This window comes from Pseudorca crassidens, chromosome 1 (assembly GCF_039906515.1).
Source record: "Pseudorca crassidens isolate mPseCra1 chromosome 1, mPseCra1.hap1, whole genome shotgun sequence".
NCBI classification, from domain to species: domain Eukaryota; kingdom Metazoa; phylum Chordata; class Mammalia; order Artiodactyla; family Delphinidae; genus Pseudorca; species Pseudorca crassidens.
This window is the reverse complement of record NC_090296.1, coordinates 33,513,278-33,537,436: the sequence shown is the minus strand read 5'-3', so window position 1 is coordinate 33,537,436 and position 24,159 is coordinate 33,513,278. Positions and strand designations below refer to the sequence as shown.

General features: G+C 40.2%; 1 protein-coding gene across 5 annotated transcripts in view; it reads right to left on the bottom strand.

The window, feature by feature from the left end:
• DCAF5 (DDB1 and CUL4 associated factor 5) overlaps positions 1–24,159 on the bottom strand; it is a 94,865-nt gene that overhangs the window by 51,025 nt on the left and 19,681 nt on the right. For all 5 annotated transcript variants that reach the window (XM_067732340.1, XM_067732317.1, XM_067732323.1 and 2 more), the window contains 4 exons: positions 15,952–16,095; positions 13,604–13,640; positions 12,584–12,723; positions 10,690–10,819 (listed from right to left, as the gene is read on the bottom strand). In XM_067732340.1, coding sequence (XP_067588441.1) covers positions 10,690–10,819; positions 12,584–12,723; positions 13,604–13,640; positions 15,952–16,095 — 451 coding nt within the window. The remainder of the gene's footprint in view (positions 1–10,689; positions 10,820–12,583; positions 12,724–13,603; positions 13,641–15,951; positions 16,096–24,159) is intronic.

Genomic DNA, 24,159 nt, shown 5'->3' with positions numbered 1-24,159 from the left:
TTGTATTACTGGAATAAAAAACTGATTCAAAACACAAAGTTTTTAATGTAGAATTCAGAAACATTAGCAATGTTCTTGGAAAGTCTTCTATACGTGGGCAAATTCATGGATAAATGAAGCCAAGATTATTAAAGAGTGTATGAAGACATCCCCATCTAAAACACGTGACTCACACCAGATAAAATACAAGGGGTCAAACCTAAGGTCACAAAATAAAAAGTTCAAACTATGAAGAATTCACTGAAGGAATCAAATCACGATAGATACCCTTGAAGAAGCCACAAGTGCTTCATTAAATTTAATTTCCAAATATTACTCAGCCATAAAATGGAACGAAATTGAGTTACTTGCAGTGAGGTGGATGGACCTAGAGTCTGTCATACAGAGTGAAGTCAGAAACGGAAAAACAAATACCGTATGCTAAATGCATATATACGGAATCTAGAAAAACGGTACTGATGAACCTAGTGGTAGGGCAGGAATAAAGATGCAGACGTTGAGAATAGACTTGAGGGGGATGGGGAGGCTTGGACGTAGTGAGAAAGTAGCATGGACATATATACACTATCAAATGTAAAACAGATAGCTAGCGGGAAGCTGCTGCATAGCACAGGGAGATCAGCCCAGTGCTTTGTGACCACCTAGAGGGGTGAGATAGGGAGGGTGGGAGGGAGACGCAAGAGGGAGGGGATATGGGGATATATGTATACATTTAGCTGATTCACTTTGTTATACAGCAGGAACGAACACAACATTGTAAAGCAATTATACCTTAATAAAGATGTATAGGGACTTCCCTGGTGGCACAGTGGATAAGAATCTGCCTGCCAATGCAGGGGACACGGGTTCGAGCCCTGGTCCGGGAAAGATCCCACATGCCACAGAGCAACTAAGCCTGTGTGCCACAACTATTGAGCCTGCACTCTAGAGCCCACAAGCCACAAGTACTGAAGCCCCCATGCCTGCAGCCTGTGCTCCACAACAAGAGAAGTCACCGCAATGAGAAGCCCGCACACCAAAACGAAGAGTAGCCCATGCTCGCCGCAACTAGAGAAAGCCCGTGCGCAGCAACGAAGACCCAATGCAGCCAAAAATAAATAAATTAATAAATAAAATTTTAAAAATAAAGATGCATAAAAAATTAATTTCCAAGATGTTTGTAAATTGTATCATCTAATCCTTGCATTAATCCTGTAAGGTGGACAGTGAAGGTAACATTATTCTCATCTCAAATTGGAGGAGACCTAGGTCCTGAATGCTTATGTGACTTGGCTTTAACCATACAACAAATAAGCAGCAGAAATAGGGCCAACAAGTTGTTTTCTGCTTCTTGGTTCAACAAGATTTCACAGAATACGCTCTGGAGATGGATTATTCCACCCAGCAAAAAAAAATAGCATCATATAACAATGCATCAGGGCCAGAAGGATTCATCTAAGTAATTCACTTCATACCCTTCCCTGTAGTTCAGTAACTCATATATTCAGGCATGCCTTTACTGAATAAACATTTATTGAATACCTGCTAACTATTCTAGACAATATGCTAGGCACATGAATTTAAAGATGAAATAAGATGAAAGGACACTTTCAAGAACTAATCAGGGACAAGAAAACCAACAGTTTCCTTCTATAACATGAATAGTGTTCTAGTAAGGGGAATATGTGCTGTGAGAGACACAGGAAGAATATCTACCCTCCACTGGGTACACAGGAGGGGGAGCAGTCACAAAAGACTTCCTAGAAGAAAAACCTAAGCTGACTCTTAACAGAGAGAGTCAGAGAGTTGACTCAAGTTCTTAACTGGCAAAAGAAACGAGATAAATCTGGATATGTTAATATAGATAAATCCCCAACATACACTGATGGGTGAAATAGTCAAGTTGTAGAATAACTGCAGAGTGGTACATCATTTGTGTGAAAAGCATACATGCATATACAAACAAAAATCATATATTTTCTATGGGTACATGTATAAGCATATAAAAGCAAAGAAAAAGTTCTGGAAGCATATACTACAAACTCCTAACACTCATTACCCCCAGAGGAGGGGGCAGGGGACCAGGACTGGAAGAGGTAGTCAGAAGGAACTTTAGCCTTACTGACAGTTTTAAAAGGAGAATGTTATTATGTGTTACTTGCATTTAACTTTTTATTTTGAAATAATTATAGATTCAGAGGAATTTGCAAATAAATTTCCTTGTAAAAAGAATTTGCAAAGAATAAAAATCATATGATCATCTCAACAGAGATGCAGAAAAAGCTTTTGACAAAATTCAACATCCATTTATGATAAAAACTCTCCAGAAAGTGGGCAAAGAGGGAACATATCTCAACACAAAAATACGATAAAGCCCCAGCTAACATCATACTCAACAGTGAAAAGCTGAAAGTGTTTCCTCTAAGATCAGGGACAAGACAAGGATGCCCACTCTTGCCATTTTATTCAACATAGTTTTGAAGTCCTAGCCACAGCAATCAGAGAAGAAAAAGAAATAAAAGGAACCCAAATTGGAAAGGAAAAAGTAAAACAGTCACTGTTTGCTGATGACGTGATACTATACATAGAAAATCAACAAGGTTCTTTGAACCCTTTACCCAGACTCTCCCAGTGTTACCACCTTGCATAACTACAGTATGATGTCAAAACAAGGAAATTTACACTGGTACAATCTATAGAGCTTACTCAGATTTTGTCAGTTATACATGCACTCGTGTGTGTGTGTGTGTGTGTGTGTGTGTGTGTGTGTGTGTAGCTCTGTGCAATTCTATCACTTGTATAACTTCATGTAACCACAATACTTATCTGTACCATCACCACAAGACTTCCTTGTGCCACCCTTTTATAGTCACATCCACCCCCTCTACCTCTAACCCTAACACCTGGCAATGACTAATTTGTTCTCCATCTCTATAATTATATTCTCCCATGAATGTTATATAAATGGAATCATGCAGTATGTATCCTTTTGAGATTGGCTTTTTCATGTAGCATAATTCACTTAAGGTTTATCCAAATCGTTGCATGTATCAATAGTTCACTGTTTTTTATTGCTGAGTAGTATTCTATGGTATAAATGTACTACAGTTTTTTTTGTTTTTAAACTATTCTCCCATTGAAAAACATATGGGTAGTTTCCAACTTTTGGCTATTATGAATAAAGCAGCTATGAACGTTCATGTTCAAGTTTCTGTATGAAAGTAAGTTTTCCTCTCTCTTGGATAAATGCCCGGATGCGCAGGCTCAGCGGCCACGGCTCACGGGCCCAGCCGCTCTGCGGCATGTGGGATCCTCCCAGACCAGGGCACGAACCCATGTCCCCTGCATCGGCAGGTGGACTCTCAACCACTGCACCACCAGGGAAGCCCAAGTTTTCACTTTAAAATAGTTAATTTTATGTTATGTAAATTTTATCTCAATTTTTAAAAAAGAATACCTTTCAGAGATACATACTAAAGTATTTACAGAGGAAATGATATAATGCTACATGGAAATGGATCCAAAATAATTGGGAAGGGAGGTCACAGAGGAAGAATAAATGAAATAAGATTGTCAATGGGTTAATTTAAGCTGGGTGCTAGGTATAATGGAGTTTATTTTACAATTCTACATATATATATGTGTATGTGAATTTTTTAATATAAAAAGCTTTTTAAAAAGAAGAAAAAGTCAAGATTTGATTTTAAAATAAAGTGTACTTGATTTAGGAATTTGATATCACCTCCTCCTGAATAACAAGAGTTGGGGAGAATTAAAGGGAGGATATGAACTGGAACATGCTTCCACAACTCCCATCCGTTCACCAGGCATTCCCCAGATGCTCTGGTCTGAAGCTAAGTCTCTTTCTATAAAAAGGCACACTGGTGAGAATGAATGGACACAGGGAAGCTCTGGCCTAAAGCCCAAAGACCCTGGGTCCAAATGAACACAGCAGCAAATTCAACAGACCTCTGAATAATCACAGCTTCCACCTTGAAGGATAAGCAAAGTTGTCAGATCACCTGGGGTATGTATTAGAAAATGGCAGATTCACAGGTTCTGTCCCAGATCAACAGTTCAATCTTTGGGTCTGTGCTTTAGGAAGCAGCACGTTAACAACCTCCCCAGGTGATTCTGATGCCCTCTAAAGTTTGAGAATCACTGGGTTAGGATACTGGGGCCCTGGTATCTTCTAGTGGCCAAAGCTGATTCTAGAGCTCCACCTTGTGGCCCAAAAGCCAGAAAGCAATTTTGCCAGAATCCTTGACTTCCATACATCACTAGTTGACAGGTGTCCAAAGCCCCAGAAGAACCCTTACAACCTCCTCTAAGGATTTATTCCCTACAGATGACATTTTGATCCATGCCATTACACTCAGGGAGTTAATGAAAACATTACAGAAAGCTAGCTTTGAGAATACATACTATTTTGGGATGAGTGTAACACTGTACTCATTCAATATTTACTAAGGGTCCATAACATTCTAAGCACTGTGCTAGGCGATAGAGATTAAAAATAAATAAAACATGGCTCTGTCCTTAAAAATCCACAGAAAAACATGAAAATTAATAGTACAGATTAGGACAAGTGCTTCCTTCCTGAGAAGTAATTCCTGAGCACTGGAAGGAAATAACAGACATAATACTGGTCTGTCTGGAGATAAAACACAGTCACAGGAAAGATAATCAATGATGGCAAAAGCGGTGACTGAGACATGCAACATGAATGCCACAGGCCGTAAGCATTATACTTTACAGAGGTTCTAGATAGAGCGATCCCTTCTGCCAGAAGTGAGGGCAAGCTTCATTCATTCAGCATGTACTCTGTGCCAAAACTGGGCTAGATGCTGGGGACACAGCGAGTAAAGTAAGCTTTAAGAGTATGTAACAGGGAGACACAGCAAGGACGTCTGCACTGATGGGCTTCCATTTGATCTTGGACCTTGAGGGGTAACTAGGATTTGAATAGGAAAAGAAAAATCAAGAAAAAAGGAGAAATTCTCCTCTACGTGTGTTTGTATGCAGAGGAGGAGTTACAAGGGGAGAAGGGGCACTGGTACCAGCGAAGGGGTTGACTGCTTGCGTAACGAGTTTTTATTTCATCCAGTAAACTAGGTCATACATTCATTCCCAAAAAAACATTTTCTTGGAGCATCCTGCATAATTGGTTCAGGGGATATGGCCATGAAGAAAGATAAAAGGCAGCCACTACAGCTCCTGGGTAGGGGAATGGCAGAAGTGATGTTTAAGGACATGTGCTATGTGCCAGAAGCAAGAGGCAGGTTAAGAAGCCAGTGTAGTCAACACCTTATGGAAACAGTGATATGGACCTGAAATAGGGCAGGGGCTTTAAGAACTGAAAATAGTGGCCAGGCACTAACACAGAGCAAGGCTGGTCATGGCAGAGGGAGGGAGAAACAGAAGAGTCAAATGGGACTCTAGGATTTTAGCCAGGATGAGTGCAAGAGTGATGGCGACATTAATAAAAATAAAGAACTTAAAGATATACAGTTTTAGGGGAAAAAAACAAGCTTTTATTACAGGCTTCAATAGATGGGACATTTGCCTGAGTATTGGATATATACATATAAACACTAAAGATGGGTGAGTGGGAGAGGAGAGAGAGAAAGCAGAGTATAAATGCCTTTTCGGGCCTTTGAAGTTGAACACTTGGGCTCTATTTTCCCATAATAGTATGAGTAGCCCTCAAATGCAATGTGGCAGAGATTGCCTAGGTGTTCAGAAGGCAAGGAGTTACACTTAACTTGGTCTCTACAGAAGTAGGATTGGTACAGGCCGAGAGAACATTTAGGCCCCAAAGCCAGGTGAGTTACTAAGAGCAACTCCTTTCTGAGAGCAGGAATTTGCACTCACTACCCATTATCAAGGGTGTAATTTACACAACACGTAAAAGCACCAGCTTATAAGGTTAAGTCTTTACAGGAATTCCTGGCTTGCCCTAGTTTTATTATTGAGTGGGAAAGAACCACTCTCTTTATTATCCTTGTCAAAGCAAGACATTGTTACCTGTCACAGAACTAACGGATCCTGACAAAAACTGACAAACTAAAGATACGAGAAGGGAGAGAGGTGGTGAGTGAACAGACAGCTAAAACAGGCAATGAAAACGGTGAGACAAGGAGAGTAACAGCAGGGAAAACTTCACTCTTCCTGAACGCTTTGGGTGTTCAAGGAGTTCAGTTTTGAAAACTGTTCAGAGGCCACTGCAATAGTCCAAGCAAGACATCATAACTGGGATGTTGGCAGTGATAAAGGAGAGGATGGTTGTGAAAAGACATCAGCAGAAATAATCTAAATGAAATAAACCAAACCTCGCCCAAACTTGCAATGCACACTTGTATATGTGAAGTTTTCTCTTATCCAGTTACTTATACTCAAGTTCCCCAGCTATGCCCTCTTCATTTCCACTAAAATCCCCAAAGCAGACCCTCAAGCTCCAATGACTACATGACCAGGGAAGTAACATAAATGAGAGAAGCACACCCGGATTAAGACATCAAGGAGTGGTGGAACCTGTAACACATCCCAAAGGTTTAAAGAGGAACCCATGATTCAACTTCGGCTGACTGTTGCCATGTGAGAATAAAGGTCCAATGATATCAGATCTTTTGAATTTTTCAAGAGATGTTAGAAACTGTGATTTTTTCTGTGTAATTTTCTAAACACTATTACATCATGTAGGCCAAGCAAAATATCTCCGTGGGTTGAATATGACCTATGGGCAACTAGTTTACAACCTCTGTTCTAAAGCTTTACAAAAGAAAAATTAAGAGCATGTGCGGGTTTCCAGGGTTAGGAGAGCGAGAAACATGGGAAGTCAGCATGAAGACTGGGGCTGGGCCAGAAGACAGTGAAAAGGGAGGCAGAAAGTCTAAAGGCCTCAGACTCTAGAGTTGGATAGGCCTGTATTAAAAAAATTTGAGAGGAATTCTGACAAAGCTTTATTTCAAGGAGGCATAGATGAAAGAAAACTAGAACATACAGGGGAGGATATAATACACATATATGCATGTTATTTCACCTCTCTGTACCTTGACTTCCTTATCATTAAAATAGGAATAATAGAATCTATTTCATAAGGGTGTCATAGGATTAAATAAGGAATTATTCATGTAACTGTCATTATCCCCAGCATGTAATGCTTAATAAATGTTAGCTATTATTTATTATTATGAGGCACTGAGAGGTGAAGTAACATGCTCAAGATCACATGGCTATTAAGGTATACTACCTGGCTCTGTACCCAGGATGTACTTCAGATCCTACACTCTAAACCATCAAGCTCTTCTGCCTCCCTTTACAATCCGTACAATAGGAAGTCAGATCAGATGATAACTGAAGTCCCTTCTAGAGCTGACACTTTATTCTACCAGCCAGCCCTCTAGTCAGCTTATTTCAGGGCAGTAGTAGGACAAACATGAACCTGTTCACACTCCTATGGGCTACCTGCTAAAGTGGAGAGACACAGCTTAGGCTTGGGGTAGGGCAGGGAAACCGTTCCAGCATGGAACCACCCATAAGGTAAGGTAGGAAGGGAAAGATATTCAATGTGAGCCCCCCTTATTGTTCCACAGAGATATATTTGTTTCTAGGGAGCCAGTGGGCCACTTGAAAAGGCCCAGAATTCACACATGTGCCCAAGCTACTACAAGCTGGAAGTTACTTAGAAGCCTGCTAAGGAACCACAACAGGCTCTAAATCAAGAATCTTTAGAACACTGAGTGACTCATCCTCTTGGGGTTCAAAGGTCTCTATGAGAACCTGGTAAAAGCTCTCCTTGTCCCTAGAAAAAATGCCACGTGTGCTCACTCAGATACACAAGCACACATGATTTTACCTGCAATTACAAGGGGTTCACAAATTCCCTAAAATCTTTCCCTAGACTTTAAGTATCCCTGAAATAGATCATCTCTCCTGTTCCAGGCTTGTCCTCCCAGGCAATTCAGAATTGTCCCAAGATCTGGGTTGGGGTTTCCAGGCAGCTGTGTTTAGGAGACAAATCATCCATTGCAACTCGGCATAATTAATCCTGCATGGAAAAGACAAAGGGCCGTCTCTTTCTCCCGATACCAACTTGCACTGAGAAAATTCAAACAGAAAAGATCTGCAGTTTAATCCCCAAACACTAGTGGATGTGAAGAACAGGGCCTCAAGAATATTTCACACCCTTTTTCTGCCTCATATCCAAAAAACCTTAGAAAAGTTGAAAGAAACAGGTAAAAACATCCTAGTCTCCACAGCACTGTGCTCCTCCTTTTATTCTAAAAAAGGAATCAGTCAAGATTGCCAACTAGCTTTACTAGATGACTTTTCTCCCACATGGGCTTTGAAAACTATAGGTTACCAAAGAAACCACATAACCTCACCCATAAATGAAGAAGTAATCAAAACAAGAAGATATTTTTCCCCCATAAGACCTGCAACAGTTTAAGTGTTCATGACAGTCTGGAGATGCATGTAGTCTCATGCACAGTTGGTAGGTTTGTTAATCAGTGCAGCCTTTTGTGGTCGTGGGAAAATTTGACAATTTTTATAAAAAATGTAAAAACGTACACTCTTTGTTTGATGCAGCAATTACCTAGATATTTTTGCAAAGGTAGGCCAAGATAGACGTGTGATCAGGGTCAGTGAAGCATAGTTTATAATGGCCCAAACAGGAAACAAGAAGTCTGGTTGCTGGGTACATCATATGAATGGAATACCACGTAGCCATTAACAGAATGTGCTAGATTTGCAAGTGCTTACATGAAAAAAGCTCCAAGACATATTATTAATTGGAAAAAGAAGCTGAGCACAGTGGTATTATTATGTGGTTCCTTTAGTCTAAATTCTTTTAAGGATATATATTCCTTATGTGAGTTACACACATTAAGTTATGTTCTGGACAGATACATAAGAAACTGTTCACTGTAGTTACCTTTGGAGATAGTGACTAGAGACCAGGAAAGAGAAGTACTGTATTGATGTAAAACATTTAAAAAACATACAAGCAACAGAGATAATCTTGAGATGGGATTTTCTTTTTCTATCTTTTTTTTCTATTCATTATACTTTTCTGGATATAGACCTTAAATCTAATAAATGTTACAATAAAAGTAAAGCAGAAATCTCAGAATTTTTTTAAAAAGAAAGAAGCCATGTTTAGTGAGGAGACAAGTAAAAATGGGAGGAGGGCCTCAATATAATGCACAGTAAGAAGCTGGTAGGGGAAAATCAGAAGAAGCATTAACGTTCAACCCCCCTCTTCTCTCAAGACACTGCTAACATCATGAACTGCTCAAGCTTTCCACTGGGGATGAATAGCTCAGGGCTCACTCCAGTTGCCAGCTATTCATTCTCAGTATGGGAGATAGCAGGTTGGGAGAAAGCTGGCATCTTTAGTCCAAATTCTGCCTTTTGTGATAAGGACAAGGCAGAACAGTTGTTCCTGAAGAGCCCAAAGTGGCAGAGGAGGCTTGGGCCGAACACAGGAGACTGTCTTCCTGGCAGAGAACAAGCTTCCCTCAGCACACAGCGTAAATGCACAATAGGGGTCCTGCTACTACACGCATTTCAGCCACGTGGAAAAGAAAGAGCCAGGTGCATAGGCAACAGAGAGCAGGAGAAATCTCTGCTGCCCTATGGAGCCTCAGGGAGCCCTGCTCAACACCAGGGATCCCCTTCTGGGCTACACAGATCTGCCATAGATCCAACCTCACCAGACTGCCCCATGGAGAGAATTAGCTAGAATTAAAAATCACCAAGGAAGGTAATCCTCTGTACTCAATTGCCCCTTTCATCCGAGGCCCATGAAATAAGTCATAACCTCGCTTACTTTCCATGATACTCTTCTGCAATAGTACCTTAAAGTGGGAAGTTAACTCCATGTAGAATTTTCAGAGGAGATAGCAATGCATGCAAATCTTTCATAAAGCAAGGTTTGGCTTCATGCACAGATGCCATAAAAGGTCATCTCTCCCCCATGGGATTTAAGGAACATGAAAGAGGCTCCTACTTGCCCCATCCACATATTTCTCTTAATGATGTCTGAAATTCCCCCATTAGTGATTCGGATCATCAGCTCAGAATTGTCCTAAGTGTGCTCTTTAATAATGCAAACAGAAGGGGAACACATTAGGTCCCTAACACTGTAGTGCAATGGCTCTTAACCTTTACTGTTGCAGTCACTGGTCCTTTCGTGAAACTGAAAAAAACTAAACTCCCTTCTCAGAAAAACATACTTAGATGAATACACAATATAATTTCCATGCAGTTTGGGGGTTCACAGTCTTCCTGAAGCTCATATTCCCTTCAGCCCGGGGTTAAGAATCCCCAGTTCAGGGGCAATGCATTTAACAAATCACCATCACTCCTCCAGAAGACCTCCCATGCATTTGGGGAACCCTGGACCTAAAGATAGAAGGTAGTGCTGAAGAGAGCTCTGCCATTGCAAAGTTTGCCTAGAACTGATCCTGTCTAGAGTCCAGATTACAATTTATGATTCCTCCTTAGCAAGGAGTGCGGATGTCTCACACTGCCTGCCCCCTGGAAATAGGGTCCCCCTGGCTTCAGAGACACTGGGATATGTTAGGAGATGTCCAGCTGAGATCAACTGCCAACCAGGTTCTCAAGACTGTTGCTGACTGATGACATTACCTGAGAGTTGAGTCAGGGGAAACTTTTAACAACTTCTGAATAAAGGGGGCTCACCTCTGAGGTTTTCGAATATCCCAGAGTCCCACTCCTTCCTTTGAATTGGCTGTGGCCAGTAACCTGGGCTCCACAGGGTTGAACATGACACTGTGAAAGGCTGATGGGTAGTTGGCCAGGCAGAAGGGCTCTGTGAAGAGAGAAATTCTGATCAGTCCACTTCAGGCACTGCTGGGCCTGTGGCAGGCAGACAAGCAGGATGTGAAAGCAAGAGGAGCACAGCCGTTAACAATCACCCCAGTGGGCTGGAATCCAGTGTAGGACATCATTCCAGTAGCCACGCTTGTTCACAAGGTCCCAAGTCCTGGCACACACCCTTCTGCACCAGAAAGTCTGCAAACAGCAACTTAAACACATATACACAAATTTTAAACTATAATGCCGATAAATAAACATAGTACCTATTCAGATCCTGTAACAAAACAGAAATGGTCACTGTAAATGGGAAGTTAAGCTGTTTTACAGTAAGTAAAATTGAATTCCTCATGAGCTAAAAAAATTCACAATCAATTACTGGTAGGATTATTATACCTTAATCCAAATTTACTAGCTTTAGAAATTGAAAGTTTTAAAACTACACAAAGATTTAATGAAGACAAAATAAAACAATAGTGCAGTTTTTCCTTCTGGTAATATTGCTCCCTAAATTGAAAAGAAAATAGCCTCAGTCTAGAATTTTAGGATTTCATTTCATCTAGTACTTGAACTTCTCTTGCATCCAGCCAGTTTCTAATCAACTTCACCTTGAAACCCTGCAGCCTCTTGCATATACTAGCTGGCTCCAGGTGAGGAAGGAATCACTTTGCTGCCTGGGGGGACATACTCCTATGGAAGTTGTTTAGAAGCAATAGACAGAAAGCACTCCTCAGTCTATGATTTCCATATGTGATACTTCACAGGCCTCTGGGCACAGGGAGTGCTCAATAATCTCAGCCACGAGGCAGTTCAGACAAAGGAGAAGTTCACGTACCAAGCAAACCACTTCATTCAACCATAGCTGCTGCTTTTGGCTACCAAACCTATCTGACTCTGAGAACAAACTTCTCTTATAGCCTGAACCTCAATAATGAGCACAGACCAGCATGTTAAATGCTCAGAATACAGAAGAATAAAAAGACTCAGAGCCTGCCAGACAAGGTAGGCAAGATAGTAACTCTATGTGCATAGGTATGGTCATGACAAAGTTGCACCAAGAGTGGGGCTGGGGGTGGCACTGAGGGTATGCTGGAGGAAAGAGCCTTTGAAGATAGAGCGACAGAAGTCTCTCTGCAGGAAATGAGCTGAAAAGATGCATTTCCTGAAGAACTTCAGAGAAATTCAACAAGACAAATTCTTCATTTTACATTTCAGAGACCCAAAGAACACATTTGGAAGAGGAACTCACCCAGACAATCCCCCTTAAACAGAGGGTATCTGCTATCATTTTAAGTTCCTACACACAGTGAAGGTGAGGTTCTGTGGTTCTTTCAGCAAAATAACAACCCTGGATCTAGGATGTAACAAAGTGCACAACACGCCCATTCTCTGTAAGTAACCAAGAATATGTGCATGTCAGCACCATGCACAAAGCTGGCCCTTGGTGGCTACTCTCTACAAATGAGGCACCACATGTTCTGCTCCTTGGGGCTACTACACAGCAAGATACTGTGGTATTTACTCCAGGTGCAAAGGTCTGTGGAGATTCACAAGTGATTGGAGGAGGACTGGCAGAGGTGCCTCACTTCTGAGTACTCAGGGGTAAGGTGGGACCTCCAGAGACACATTTATGTCGCTGAGTTTCCTCTCCCTTTATAGCACTTCTACCCAGGCTACTCAAGTCATAGACTGGATCTGCTATGAAACTGACATCAAACTCTTCAACACAGTCCAATCACCTTTTGCACAGTGACCCTACCTCCATGGGGAGATTCCCGGATGTCCCAGATGAGAACCCGACCATCATCTGAGGAGCTGGCAAAAATGTTGTCATTCACTGGGCTCACTGACAAGCCATACACCGCATCTTCATGAGCAAACACATCTAAGGTCTCACTGCTGAGAGACAGAGAGCAGAGAGAGGCACACAGGCACACACATACACACAAAAGTAGTGCAGAGTTAAAGCCCTCTAGTTCCTAGAATGGAGTTCTCTTTCATTTCCAGGAGAAAGTCAACCTAGCTAAACCCAAAGGATATTACATTTACTAAAAAGTAGGTATTCGACTTCCAGGTTAAAAAAAAAAGTATTACTAAAGAGATAAGACTTCACGACAAGTTTGCTTTTTGCACTAAATAAGCATATTTAAAGGTGACTCAAGGGAATTGCCTGAAGGTCCAGTGGTTAGGACTCAGCGCTTTTCACTGCTGGAGCCCGGGTTCAATCCCTGTTCAGGGAACTAACATCCCCACCCCCAAAAAAGTGACTCAACTGATAAGTTTTATGTTTTCACTTACTACAGAATGCATCTGCTTGTGTACAGTCTTGGGGTGGTGCTGGATTTCCAAAAAGCGAGGGAAAGCTTTAAAGCAGCCCTGATGCCAGCAGGGGTAGAAGAGGGATTCCTGGCAGTCTGGCATGGTGAGTAAAAGCATGGCTCCAAAGCCAGGCTGCCTACGTTCAGATCCTAACATCACTTGACTTTAAGTTACCTAATATCTCTATGCCTCAGTTTCCTAATTGAGATCATAATAGTATTGCCTCATAAAATTATTGAGGGTTAGATATTATGCTTCCTTCCCTTACAACCTCTCCCTTTAAATTTTTACCTGAAAACTATAATTTTATATCAACTTTGTAAATCTTTTTCAGCAAAGGACAGTTGATTTCATGTTATTTTCTTCAAAAGACAAGAACTATTTCGGTCTAAAGAGATACCTGCCTTTCTTCTTACGAAAGATAGAGTTAATTACCTTCACATACCAACAATCTATTTACCTTTCAACATCATGGAGGATAACTTGCTCATCATTTCCTGCAAGGGAAAAAGCAGACATTTGGTAATTCCTGCAAAGTGATCCTGTTCATATTACAATTCAGTATTTTAAAGATTTCAGGGAAAACAAATGAACAAAGTCAATGTTAATATTTACAAATTAGGAGTGTTAATTAGAAAAAGGTTTATAAAAATAGTGAAGAAGGATAGGATATTCTTATAGAGAATTTGAAAAAGCATAATAGCACGTAGATATAACATAATAAGTTTCCAAAATGCATTATCCAGTGGATGATTAAAAAAACAAAAAACTGTGGCTATTCAGGAAAAGAATAAATGATCATGGGCAAATCAATCCATTCATCCAAGCTAGCTTTTTTTTTTTAAACAAAACATTCATTAACTGTGAGACCTGGAAAAATATCTGTAACTTTTCTATGTCTCAGCAAAATAGGAATAACAATTGTATCTACTTCATAGAGTTATCGTGAAGACAAGAATATAAAAGCATTTGGAGTAGGACTAAGCCCCTAACAAACGTTTGCTACTATTCATACCCTCATCATCTTTTATAGCATTAAAATCTAATGATAGTGTGATCCTAAATAATGGGAAAGATTTTATCCACAACTTTTTTCTCTTGCATTTCTCAAGGAATCTAAAAATACTGCATCCACGATATGTGTAGTCCTGCCTTCAAATGGTTTATATAGCCAAAAAATAAAAATCCCAAAATGAAGACAGTAAAAAAATTTCCCACTCTATGCTAAAAGCATAAGCAGTAGAGACGTGGCCAGGTCATCTTAAAGTCCTCACTGTAACTCTATGGTGGGTTCATACCAAGTAAATCAAACCCATACTAATGCCTTTTAGGTAACAGGCACAGAGTGAGGTGCTGAGGATACGAGAGGAATGAATAAGATTGAGGAATTCACAGTCCACCTGCACAAACAACTAATAGTGACAAGACGGGTTATCTTATTGTAGCGATATGCTCTACAATGGGAACACAGATAAAGGAGCAATTATGTCCTTTATTAGCAGGGTGAAAGTACGTGGCACAAAGGGGGAATATTTTTATGGGGAAGGAGACACTTGAATAGAAACTCAAATAACTCAAAACTCTTACCGATGGAAGACTTACGGGAATTGGTGGGGTCTGGACAACTAATCATGGCCTATGGAGGAACAGTATGGGCAAAAGGCACAGAGCACTTAAGATGACAAGTGATTTAGTGAATTAGAGCACAAGATGCAGGGGAGGAAGATGAGGCCAGATAGGCAGACTGGATTGAGGCTTTATCCTGTGGATGGACATGTAGGGTCAAAGGTCCACATGGTTGAAGAAAACTCGTATAAGCAGTGAATAAGGAGAGTTAGATACCGGTAGCAGAAATCACAGCAGGACACTGCAGTAGTCCAGGCCAAAGATGAGGACCTGAATCAGAGCAGTCGGTATAGCAAGAGAGCAGAAACTAAAGGATGGATGTGAGGCTTCCAAAATAGATCTGACAGTGTAGTTGGTGACATACAAGATGTGAAAATGAAAGAAAGGCAGGTCTGAAGCTGACTTTGAGATTTCTATTAGACTGAACCATATGAAACTGTCATTTTTGTAAGGTGAAAATGCTCCAATGTCAGCAGTTTCTTAAAAGTTAAACCTAACAACTTACATAATTAGTTGAATGATGATAATAACCGAGAAAGGGAAACCAGGAAACAAGAGGAAATATTGTGCAGGGGAGAAGGACTAATAATCTTAGTTTTAGATCTGCTGGATTTAAATTACTTTTGGAAAACAAAGGTAGATATTCAGTGGGGAAATCTGCAGTGCAGAAGAGAGGTCAGGGCTAGAAATGTAGTGGTCAGAAAGGAGTGTGACTGATGAATGCCATCATCAAGAGGCTGGCTTGAGCAAAAGCCATTCCAATTATACCCCAACACAACGTTTTTTCACACAGGAGCCACCCATGGGTCATAACACCAATTTGAGTCACAACCTTTAAAATCTTTAAAAACAAAACAGAATAGAATAGGAAAAAAAAAAAAATCAGAGTGTACCACACATACTAAGGTTAAGTACTCTTTCTAACATGTTTCTGTGTATCAGACTGCAATGTGAAAAGTTTTCTACCAAAAAAGAGAGAAAGAACAAGAGCAAAGGAGAGAAAGGACAGACAGACATTAGTCTAATACATGTGTCTAAACTGCTGTAATACAGAGAAGACAAGCTATGGGAAAACAGTAATTCCACAACTCAATGAGATAAAGGAAGGAAAATTAAGGAATAATTTTAGCACTCCTTTATCTGAAATCCCAGCCACAATTTCCCAAGGGGAAATCTTCTCACCTCCAGAGAATACTTTGGTGTTCCCACTGTTGAAAGCCAGGCAAAAAATGTTGGAATGATGCTCTCCTTTCAGCTGTATGGGCTTAACTCTGGAGTGGATAGCTTGTTCCATGTGCCATAGTAGAACCCGGCGATCATCTCCTCCTTGAGAGGTGAGTAAGAATCTAGAGTTAAAAGAGCTGACATTTCAAGGCTGACATTTGGTTTTGCCAGCCTGAATCCCATACTTTCCAAAACTGCATCTTCCCAACTCTGTGAGATTCTGATGGGACACATAAACCCAGAACTCTACCCCCTTAACCATCAGTAGACACATGGCCTCTAAGCCACTCACTTTTCCCCAGAAATTACATCTTGAACAGATACAGAGAAATTTCTGAATTTCCAGAGACCCAGCTGTTTAAATATTTCTTCATTTGCTACCTAAAATCCTTCCACTAATGTCCCCCCACCTTTTTTTTTGTCTAACAGAACCTGAGTTGGTTTCTACTGCTTGCAATCAAAGAACTCTAAATATGCTAGTATTTATACCATAATAGTTTCCAAAGCACTCTCCTTGATGTGATCTCACTGACTATGGGACACCAGACAAATGACAACTGAGGAGGAATTGCCTGTCACAGTAGCAGGGTTAAGACAGAACTTGGCTCTCATGAAGCTCAGTCCAGCTCTTTCCTCTGCATAATTCTCAATAGTCTGAGTTGAATGAGCAATATTATACTGCATGAGCCAGCTCCTGGAGAATGAGAAGATACATGCTCTACATATTCTTTATATTTGCAAATGCATTATACACATCTGGAAGGATGAACAATGGGCTGTAAACAGTGGTTACTACTTCCAGGGAATAGGATTAAAAGAGAGGTAGAGGACAGATTAAGAGGGTTTCTACTTTTACTTTATAGATTTGGCACTGCTTGACTCTTTTTTTTTTTAATTTTATTTATTTATTTATGGCTGTGTTGGGTCTTCATTGCTGCACGCGGGCTTTCTCTAGTTGTGGCGAGCAGGGGCTACTCTTCGTTGCGGTGCACGGGCTTCTCATTGCAGTGGCTTCTCTCATTGTGGAGCATGGGCTCTAGGCGCGCGGGCTTCAGTAGTTGTGGCACGCGGGCTCAGTAGTTGTGGCTCACGGGCTCTAGAGCACAGGCTCAGTAGTTGTGGCACACGAGCTTAGTTGATCCGCAGCATGTGGGATCTTCCCGGGCCAGGGATCAAGCCCGCGTCCCCTGCATTGGCAGGCAGATTCTCAACCACTGCGCCATTGGGGAAGCCCTGCTTGACTCTTTACAACAAACCTATATTATATTCCGAATAAAAATTTAACTTACAACAGGAGCAAACATGGGCAGCAAGCCATAGTAAGCTCTATACCTCTGCCTCCCCTCCTCCATGCAATATAATAGCCACAAATTATATCACATCCGTAACAAGGGCATACCATGCTACCATTCAATCAGTAGATCTCTAAGAACTAACTCAGAAAGATGACCAAAGGTCTTTGTTAGGGGAAAAAATGAGGTGTAAAACAGTATGCATACCAACATCCATTTGTGTAAAACAAATTTTTAAAAAGCTCCAATACAGCAGGAACCTTGTCAGTTTTGTTCACTGCAGAATTCCCAGCACCTAAATGAATGTCCCAAAGAGCAGACATTGAATGAATATGCTTATGCTTGCATATCTATGCTTGTATTTGCAAATCTAGATGGCTACAAAAGAAGTTTTTAGTGGACACCACCTCTAGGCTAGAATTGTTTGGAGACTTTACATTGTGGTAAAATATAAATAGCAGAAAATGCACCATTTTAACCATTTATAAGCATACAATTCAGTGGCATTAAGTATATTTGCAGTGTTGTACAACCATCACCATTACCCATCTCCAGAACTTTTACATCATCCCAAACTGAAACTCTGTACCCAATAAACAATAACTCTCCCCAGTGCTCAGTAACCACCATTCTACTTTCTGCCTCCATGAATTTGATTACTCTAGGTACTCCCATATAAGTGGAATCAGACATTTGTCCTTTTGTGTCTGGCTTATTCACTTAGCATAATGTCTTCAAGGTTCATCCATATTGTAGCACGTATCAGAATTTCATTCTTTGTAAGGCTGAGTAATATTTCATTACACACATACCGTTATTTTTTTTAGTCCATTCATCCATCTATGGACATTTAGGTTGTTTCCATCTTTTGGCTATTGTGAATAACGTTGCTAAGAGCATATGGATGTACAAATATCTGTTCAAGTCCCTACTTTCAGTTCCTTTGGGTATATACCATTGGAAAATTTTATGTTTTAATTTTTACTTTATACCTTCCTTTACTACTTGACATTTTGCCATAAACATATTTCCTCTTTTAGTAGGAAAAAAAATCAGTAGAAAACATAGTAGCCAAATCATACTTATTCTCCCTCCCCTAGAAAGAAGTTGCCTTCATTTCTTGAGTTCCTTTGTTTCTTGAGATCCTTCTTCCTTCCATTGTCCGTCAAAATCAAGTCCTGTGTCCTCCTCCAAAGTATTTCACTGTCAACCCTTAAGGGAATGATCCCTTAAGTATGGTCCACAATGTTCTGTGTTTATGATCTGCCTAATTCAACTATGAGTTCTCTGGCCTGGGATGGTTTTCTAAATTCTATGTCTCTTATAAGTTAAGGTCATGAAAATAAGCTTTGGGTTTTTGTTGTTTTATTTTCATGAAAAATGGCATAAAGGGGTTTTCCTCCCTATTAATAGATTTAGACAGGCCATGGGCACTTTAGTTCTACATAGTCTCTACTCTTACTGTTTTTCCCCAACACTTGAGGCCACAGGTCAGGGACTTGGCACTGTTTTTGTTACTTTATATCTTATATTTAGAGAAATATTTCTCTGTGCCCATGTCTCTATCAAAAGTGAAAAATTAAAAGATAAAGAGGCCCACATGTTTCTTCAACTTACTCATGTTTCTAATCTAATCTCCCTGAGCCTGAGTTTCATCAAATACAAAACTGGGATCATAACAGCTCTACTCGCATGGGTTTTACAGATTATAAAGTCAAGTACAAGAGAGTTAAGTAATCTGCCAAGGTCACAACAGTAAGTAAAGTGGTTGAGCCAAGATTCAAAAGCAAGCAGTTAAGACTCCCCACTCTCTTAACCACTATTCTGGATTGCTTGCCTTATAGAATGAAAAACAAACCGTAACTGACAAAGCAAATTCAGCTGATGGACAACTGAAAGGATTCTCTGACTTGGTAGCACAACTCAAAAATGAGTAGGTAAGAATAAAACAAAGGACCACAGGAATAAAAACAGAAAGCAACTTAAGTGGAGTACACAGAAGGAGCAGGGACAGGGACCAGGAAAGGCTTTCCTGAAATTATAAAGATTCTAGCAATGCACAAAGCTGATAATGGCTTATTATAAAGAACATACAAAGAATTCCTACAAATCAACTTTGAAAACAACTAGGAAAAGAGGCAAATATGACAACTACAGAAGAGGAAAACCAAATGGCCAACAGAAATTATAGAGGATATCAACCTCTGTATTAATCAGGGAAATGTAAATTATAATTTAGATACCTTCTTACAAAATGGCACAAAGAAATGTACAAAAGAATGTTCACTGCCTCACTGTTCATAATAGCAAAAAAAAAAAAGGTAGATAACATAAATATCCATCAATATATAAACTGATAAAACCGACTGGAATACAAACACGAATGAAATCTAAGCACAATGGAACACTATACAGCATTTAAAATGAGCTACAGATACGTGTACTGAAATGAATACATCTTGAAAACCTAGTATTAAGTAATAAAAACAAGTTTCAGAAGGATACGTAAAGAAAAACATTAAGTATATAGTTTTAAATATGCAAAACAATACCATATTATTTATGAACACACAAATAACAAAAGAGGACTTCAAATGTACCTGTAAAGTTTTATTTCCTTTAAAAAAAAACAATAGATTAGAAGAAAATTTAACAAACTGTCAACACTTTGTCAAATCTGATTGATACTTCTCTTCTTTATGTTTAAGTATTTCATGACATTGTTACATCTATGAGATATAGTAACAGTACTGTGATCATGTTAAAAAAGAAAAAAGTTCTTATCAGTTAGGGGTACATTCTGAAGTGGGTGAAATGGCAAAAATCTGTAATTTCCTTTAAAATATTCCAGAAAATAAAAAGTAGGGGGATAGGTGATTAATAAAATGTTGATAATTGTTGTAGATGGGTACACTACATTTTTGTATATGCTTGCACATTTCCATAAAATAAATAAATATATATATTTTTAATGTTCATGATAGAAAAAGAAAATAAGACTCTCCAGGATGTGCTGGGATACCCATAGCAAAGAAATATAACTGTGGGCACCTCTGTGTTTGTTCATTAAGACCTATGCAGGCAGTACAACCTCTCTTGAACTGCAGCAGCTTAAAAAAAAAAAAAAAAAGTTCAATAAAAAAGAAAACAGAATATCTATACCTATGCGCTCAAAGTCATAACCATTCTCAGCCAAAGGATCTTCCCCTATCATCCAGTCAGCATTATCTTCAATGCTCATTCTAGATTTAATTTTGCCAAATAAATTCTTTCTGATTTTAAAAGAATGGTTATTTGTAGAGTGCCTTGAGATCAATTTAAAACGATGTGTCCTGGGGATTCCCTGGTGGCACAGTGGTTAAGAATCCGCCTTCTAATGCAGGGGACACAGGTTCGAGCCCTGGTCCGGGAAGATCCCACATGCTGCAGAGAAACTAAGCCCGTGCGCCACAACTACTGAGCCTGTGCTCTAGAGCCCGCGAGCCACAACTACTGAAGCCTGTGTGCCACAACTACTGAAGCTTGTGCACCTAGAGCCTGTGCTCCACAACAAGAGAAGCCACCAAAATGAGAAGCCCATGCACCACAACAAAGAGTAGCCCCTGCTCTCAGCAGCTAGAGAAAACCCCTGTGCAGCAGTGAAGACCCAATGCAGCCAAAAATTAAATAAATGAATAAATTAATTAATTAAAAATAAAATAAAATGATTTGTCCTTAGTACCTAAAATGATGATGACAGCCCAAGTCCACAGAAGATTGGAATCACTGAGGCAGAAATTATCGCTATGGCAGGGCCTACCTCCTCTGCTTTGCCCTCAAGGTCAGTGTCAGAAGATGTAAGGTGCACATGCCCCTCCCACCCCCATTTCCTTAGGCAAAGTATTACGAGCCCTGTGTAAAGATGACACTTTTCAACCACGTGTTGGCAAAAAACACCAACGGTGCAAACTGAGGCATAATCTGAAATTGCTGGGCTGCTTTTAAGCCAGTAGAGAGAGCAGAACAGCTGTGCCCAAAACTCTGACCCCACAAAGGAGGGCTGGTGAAGCAAGGATAAATCAGTTTAGAACATGAAAAAAGCTCTACAGTTCTGTCTCTGTGAGTCACCTGGTCAGTTCAAAAAACCAAAGATGTATTGTAGAGTCCCACAGAGAGAGACTGTCTGACCTGCAAACAATCCAAGGGAAGAGTATGATCCTTTAAGCCGGCTCCGTGAGTCTGGCAGCAGTTGGGTGCTTGTGGGGTTGGCCTCTCAGACACTTCAGGGGGAGCACCAGGACCTCTTAGGAAGGCAAGACCTTTCTGCTTAGTGCCAGTGCCAGGCAAGGGACAAGGAGAGGGCAGGCCTTCTAAGCCTGGTTTCCTCACAAACCACTGCTTAGCTTCAACCCAGCTGAGAATCCCAAGAGAGTACAGCTACTTATGCTGGTCATCTTGGGTTGATTTAATTCTGTATCAAACTGACCAATTCATCCTAAAATGTACTATAATCACATTGTGGCAGCAGCTCTGTATACAGAAAGACTTTATATTTAAATATTACTCTTTTCCAGTGGCTTGTGAGCTATAAGCAGAAAGTCTGCAAGCTCTCACGCCGTGCTGTTAACAAAAGAAATTATTTAACATTCTTCTTAAAATAAGAAAAGTCCAGAAAAGCTGAGGCACAGAAGGAAAGAATTCGCTTTGGGTTTCCTCAAAGTCAGCCAAGCACAGGACAGATCTGAGAGAGCACTCTGAAAGTCGGGATCAAATGCTCCTGCAGTACAACATTGTTTGTAGAGCAAAAGACATTTACATGTCCATCAAACTAAGTCTCATTAAATAGTGTTCAGTGAAATAAGCCAAACACAAAAGGACAAAAACTGTATGATTCCACTTATATGAAGCACCTAGAGTAGTCAAATCATAGAGACATAAAGTAGAAATGGTGGGGGCCAGGGGCTGGGGGAGGAACAATGGGGAGCTGTTGTTTAATGGGTACAGAGTTTCCGTTCTGCAAAATGAAAAGGTTCTGGAGATGGATGGTGGTGATGGTTGTACAACAATGTCAATGTACTTAATGCTATTAAACAGTACACTTAAAAATGGTTAAAATGAAAAAAAAGAAAAAGAAAAACTTAAAGGGCTTCCCTGGTGGCGCAGTGGTTGGGGGTCCGCCTGCCGATGTGGGGGACACGGGTTCGTACCCCGGTCCGGGAAGATCCCACATGCCGTGGAGTGGCTGGGCCCGTGAGCCATGGCCGCTGAGCCTGCGCGTCCGGAGCCTGTGCTCCGCAACGGGAGAGGCCACAACAGTGAGAGGCCCGCGTACCGAAAAAAAAAGAAAGAAAGAAAGAAAAAAAATGGTTAAAATGGTAAATTTAAAAAAAGGAGTTCCGTGGTGGCCTAGTGGTGAGGATTCAGGGCTATCACTGAGGTGGCCTGGGTTCAATCCCTGGTCGGGGAACTGAGATCACACAAGCTGCGTGGCAGGGCCAAAAAATAAAATAAAATGGTAAATTTTGCATTATGTATGTTGTACCACAATTTTAAAAATGCAAAAAGTTTACTGTTCATATATATACTATGTATTATGCAGGCAAAAAAAAAAGCATGAGGCAGCTCTGTCTCTTCTGATATGGCATAATCACTATGATGCAGTGTTAGTGACTGTGTTAACCATTCAAAACATTTTCTTTTAAAAAATGACACAGTGGGATTAGATTCAGGGTTTAGGGTTCCATCTTTGTAGGCAGCAAAGGTGGTACAGGAAGTGCAAGCTTTTGAATAAAAGTGTCTGGATTCAAATCCTGGTTTCACCACCCATGTGTCCTAGGCGAGTTATTCTACTACTCTAGCTTCAATTTTATGACTGTAAAATGAAGAAAATGCCAACTATCTCCCAGGGTTGTTATGTGTTTGGGTGAGATAATAAATATAAAAGCACTTATTAGCCCAGTGTGTCATTTATTAGGTATATACACTCCTTAAAACATCCTAGTTTCTCTTAAGTATCCTCCAAGAATTTGTCCCAATCTTCCAAACTCTTGTTTTAGGTGGCGTTAGAGTATGAACAGCATGATGTATTTTAATAAAACAAAAGAATACACTAATTTGTACATGGAAGGGCAAATGTAAAATGGTTAACAGAAGTTACTCTTGGGGATAGGAATTTTACTTAATGCACTTTTATACTGCTGCAGTTTTGTTTATTTTTTTAACCTGCAAAGATTTAAAGGATATCAAGCAGCCTGGCTTTCTTCTCAGCCTATTTATTCCTTCTTCTCCATGTGTGTAATCGCCACTCTGCGGAGCCAAACCTCTTTTTGTGACAACCATACCTCTCCTTGAGCTCTAAGAAGAAGCATGGAGATATAGAGGTGCAGCCTATGTGGCATACAGCCCAGCTACATCAGTATATGAGAAATAAGTCTGTTTTGTTATTTCCCCAAAGTTGAAAATAATTAACTTTTGTATAAAAGTTTATTCACATATATCTTCACTTGCGAGGTAAGGATTATATAACCCTTTTTCCAGATGAGGATCAGAGAGACAAAATGACTTGCTAACAATCTAAGAAGCTAGGCCTGGAGCCTAAAACCAAGGTGTATCCTTTCTACCAAAGTGTAAGAGGCCAGAACACTACTTACAATTCCAAGTGAGGATGTTTCACAGCTTTACGCAGGGAAGAAAAGCACCATCCATCCAGAACTTTTCATCTTCCCAAACTGAAATTCCATATCCATTAAAGTATCAGCTGTTCATTCCTGCCTCCCCCCTCCCCTGGCAACCACCATTCAACCTCTAGAGACACCATTTCTGTCTCTATGAATTTGACTACTCTAGGTACCTCATATGAATGGACTCATACAATATTTGTTCTTTTATGACTAGC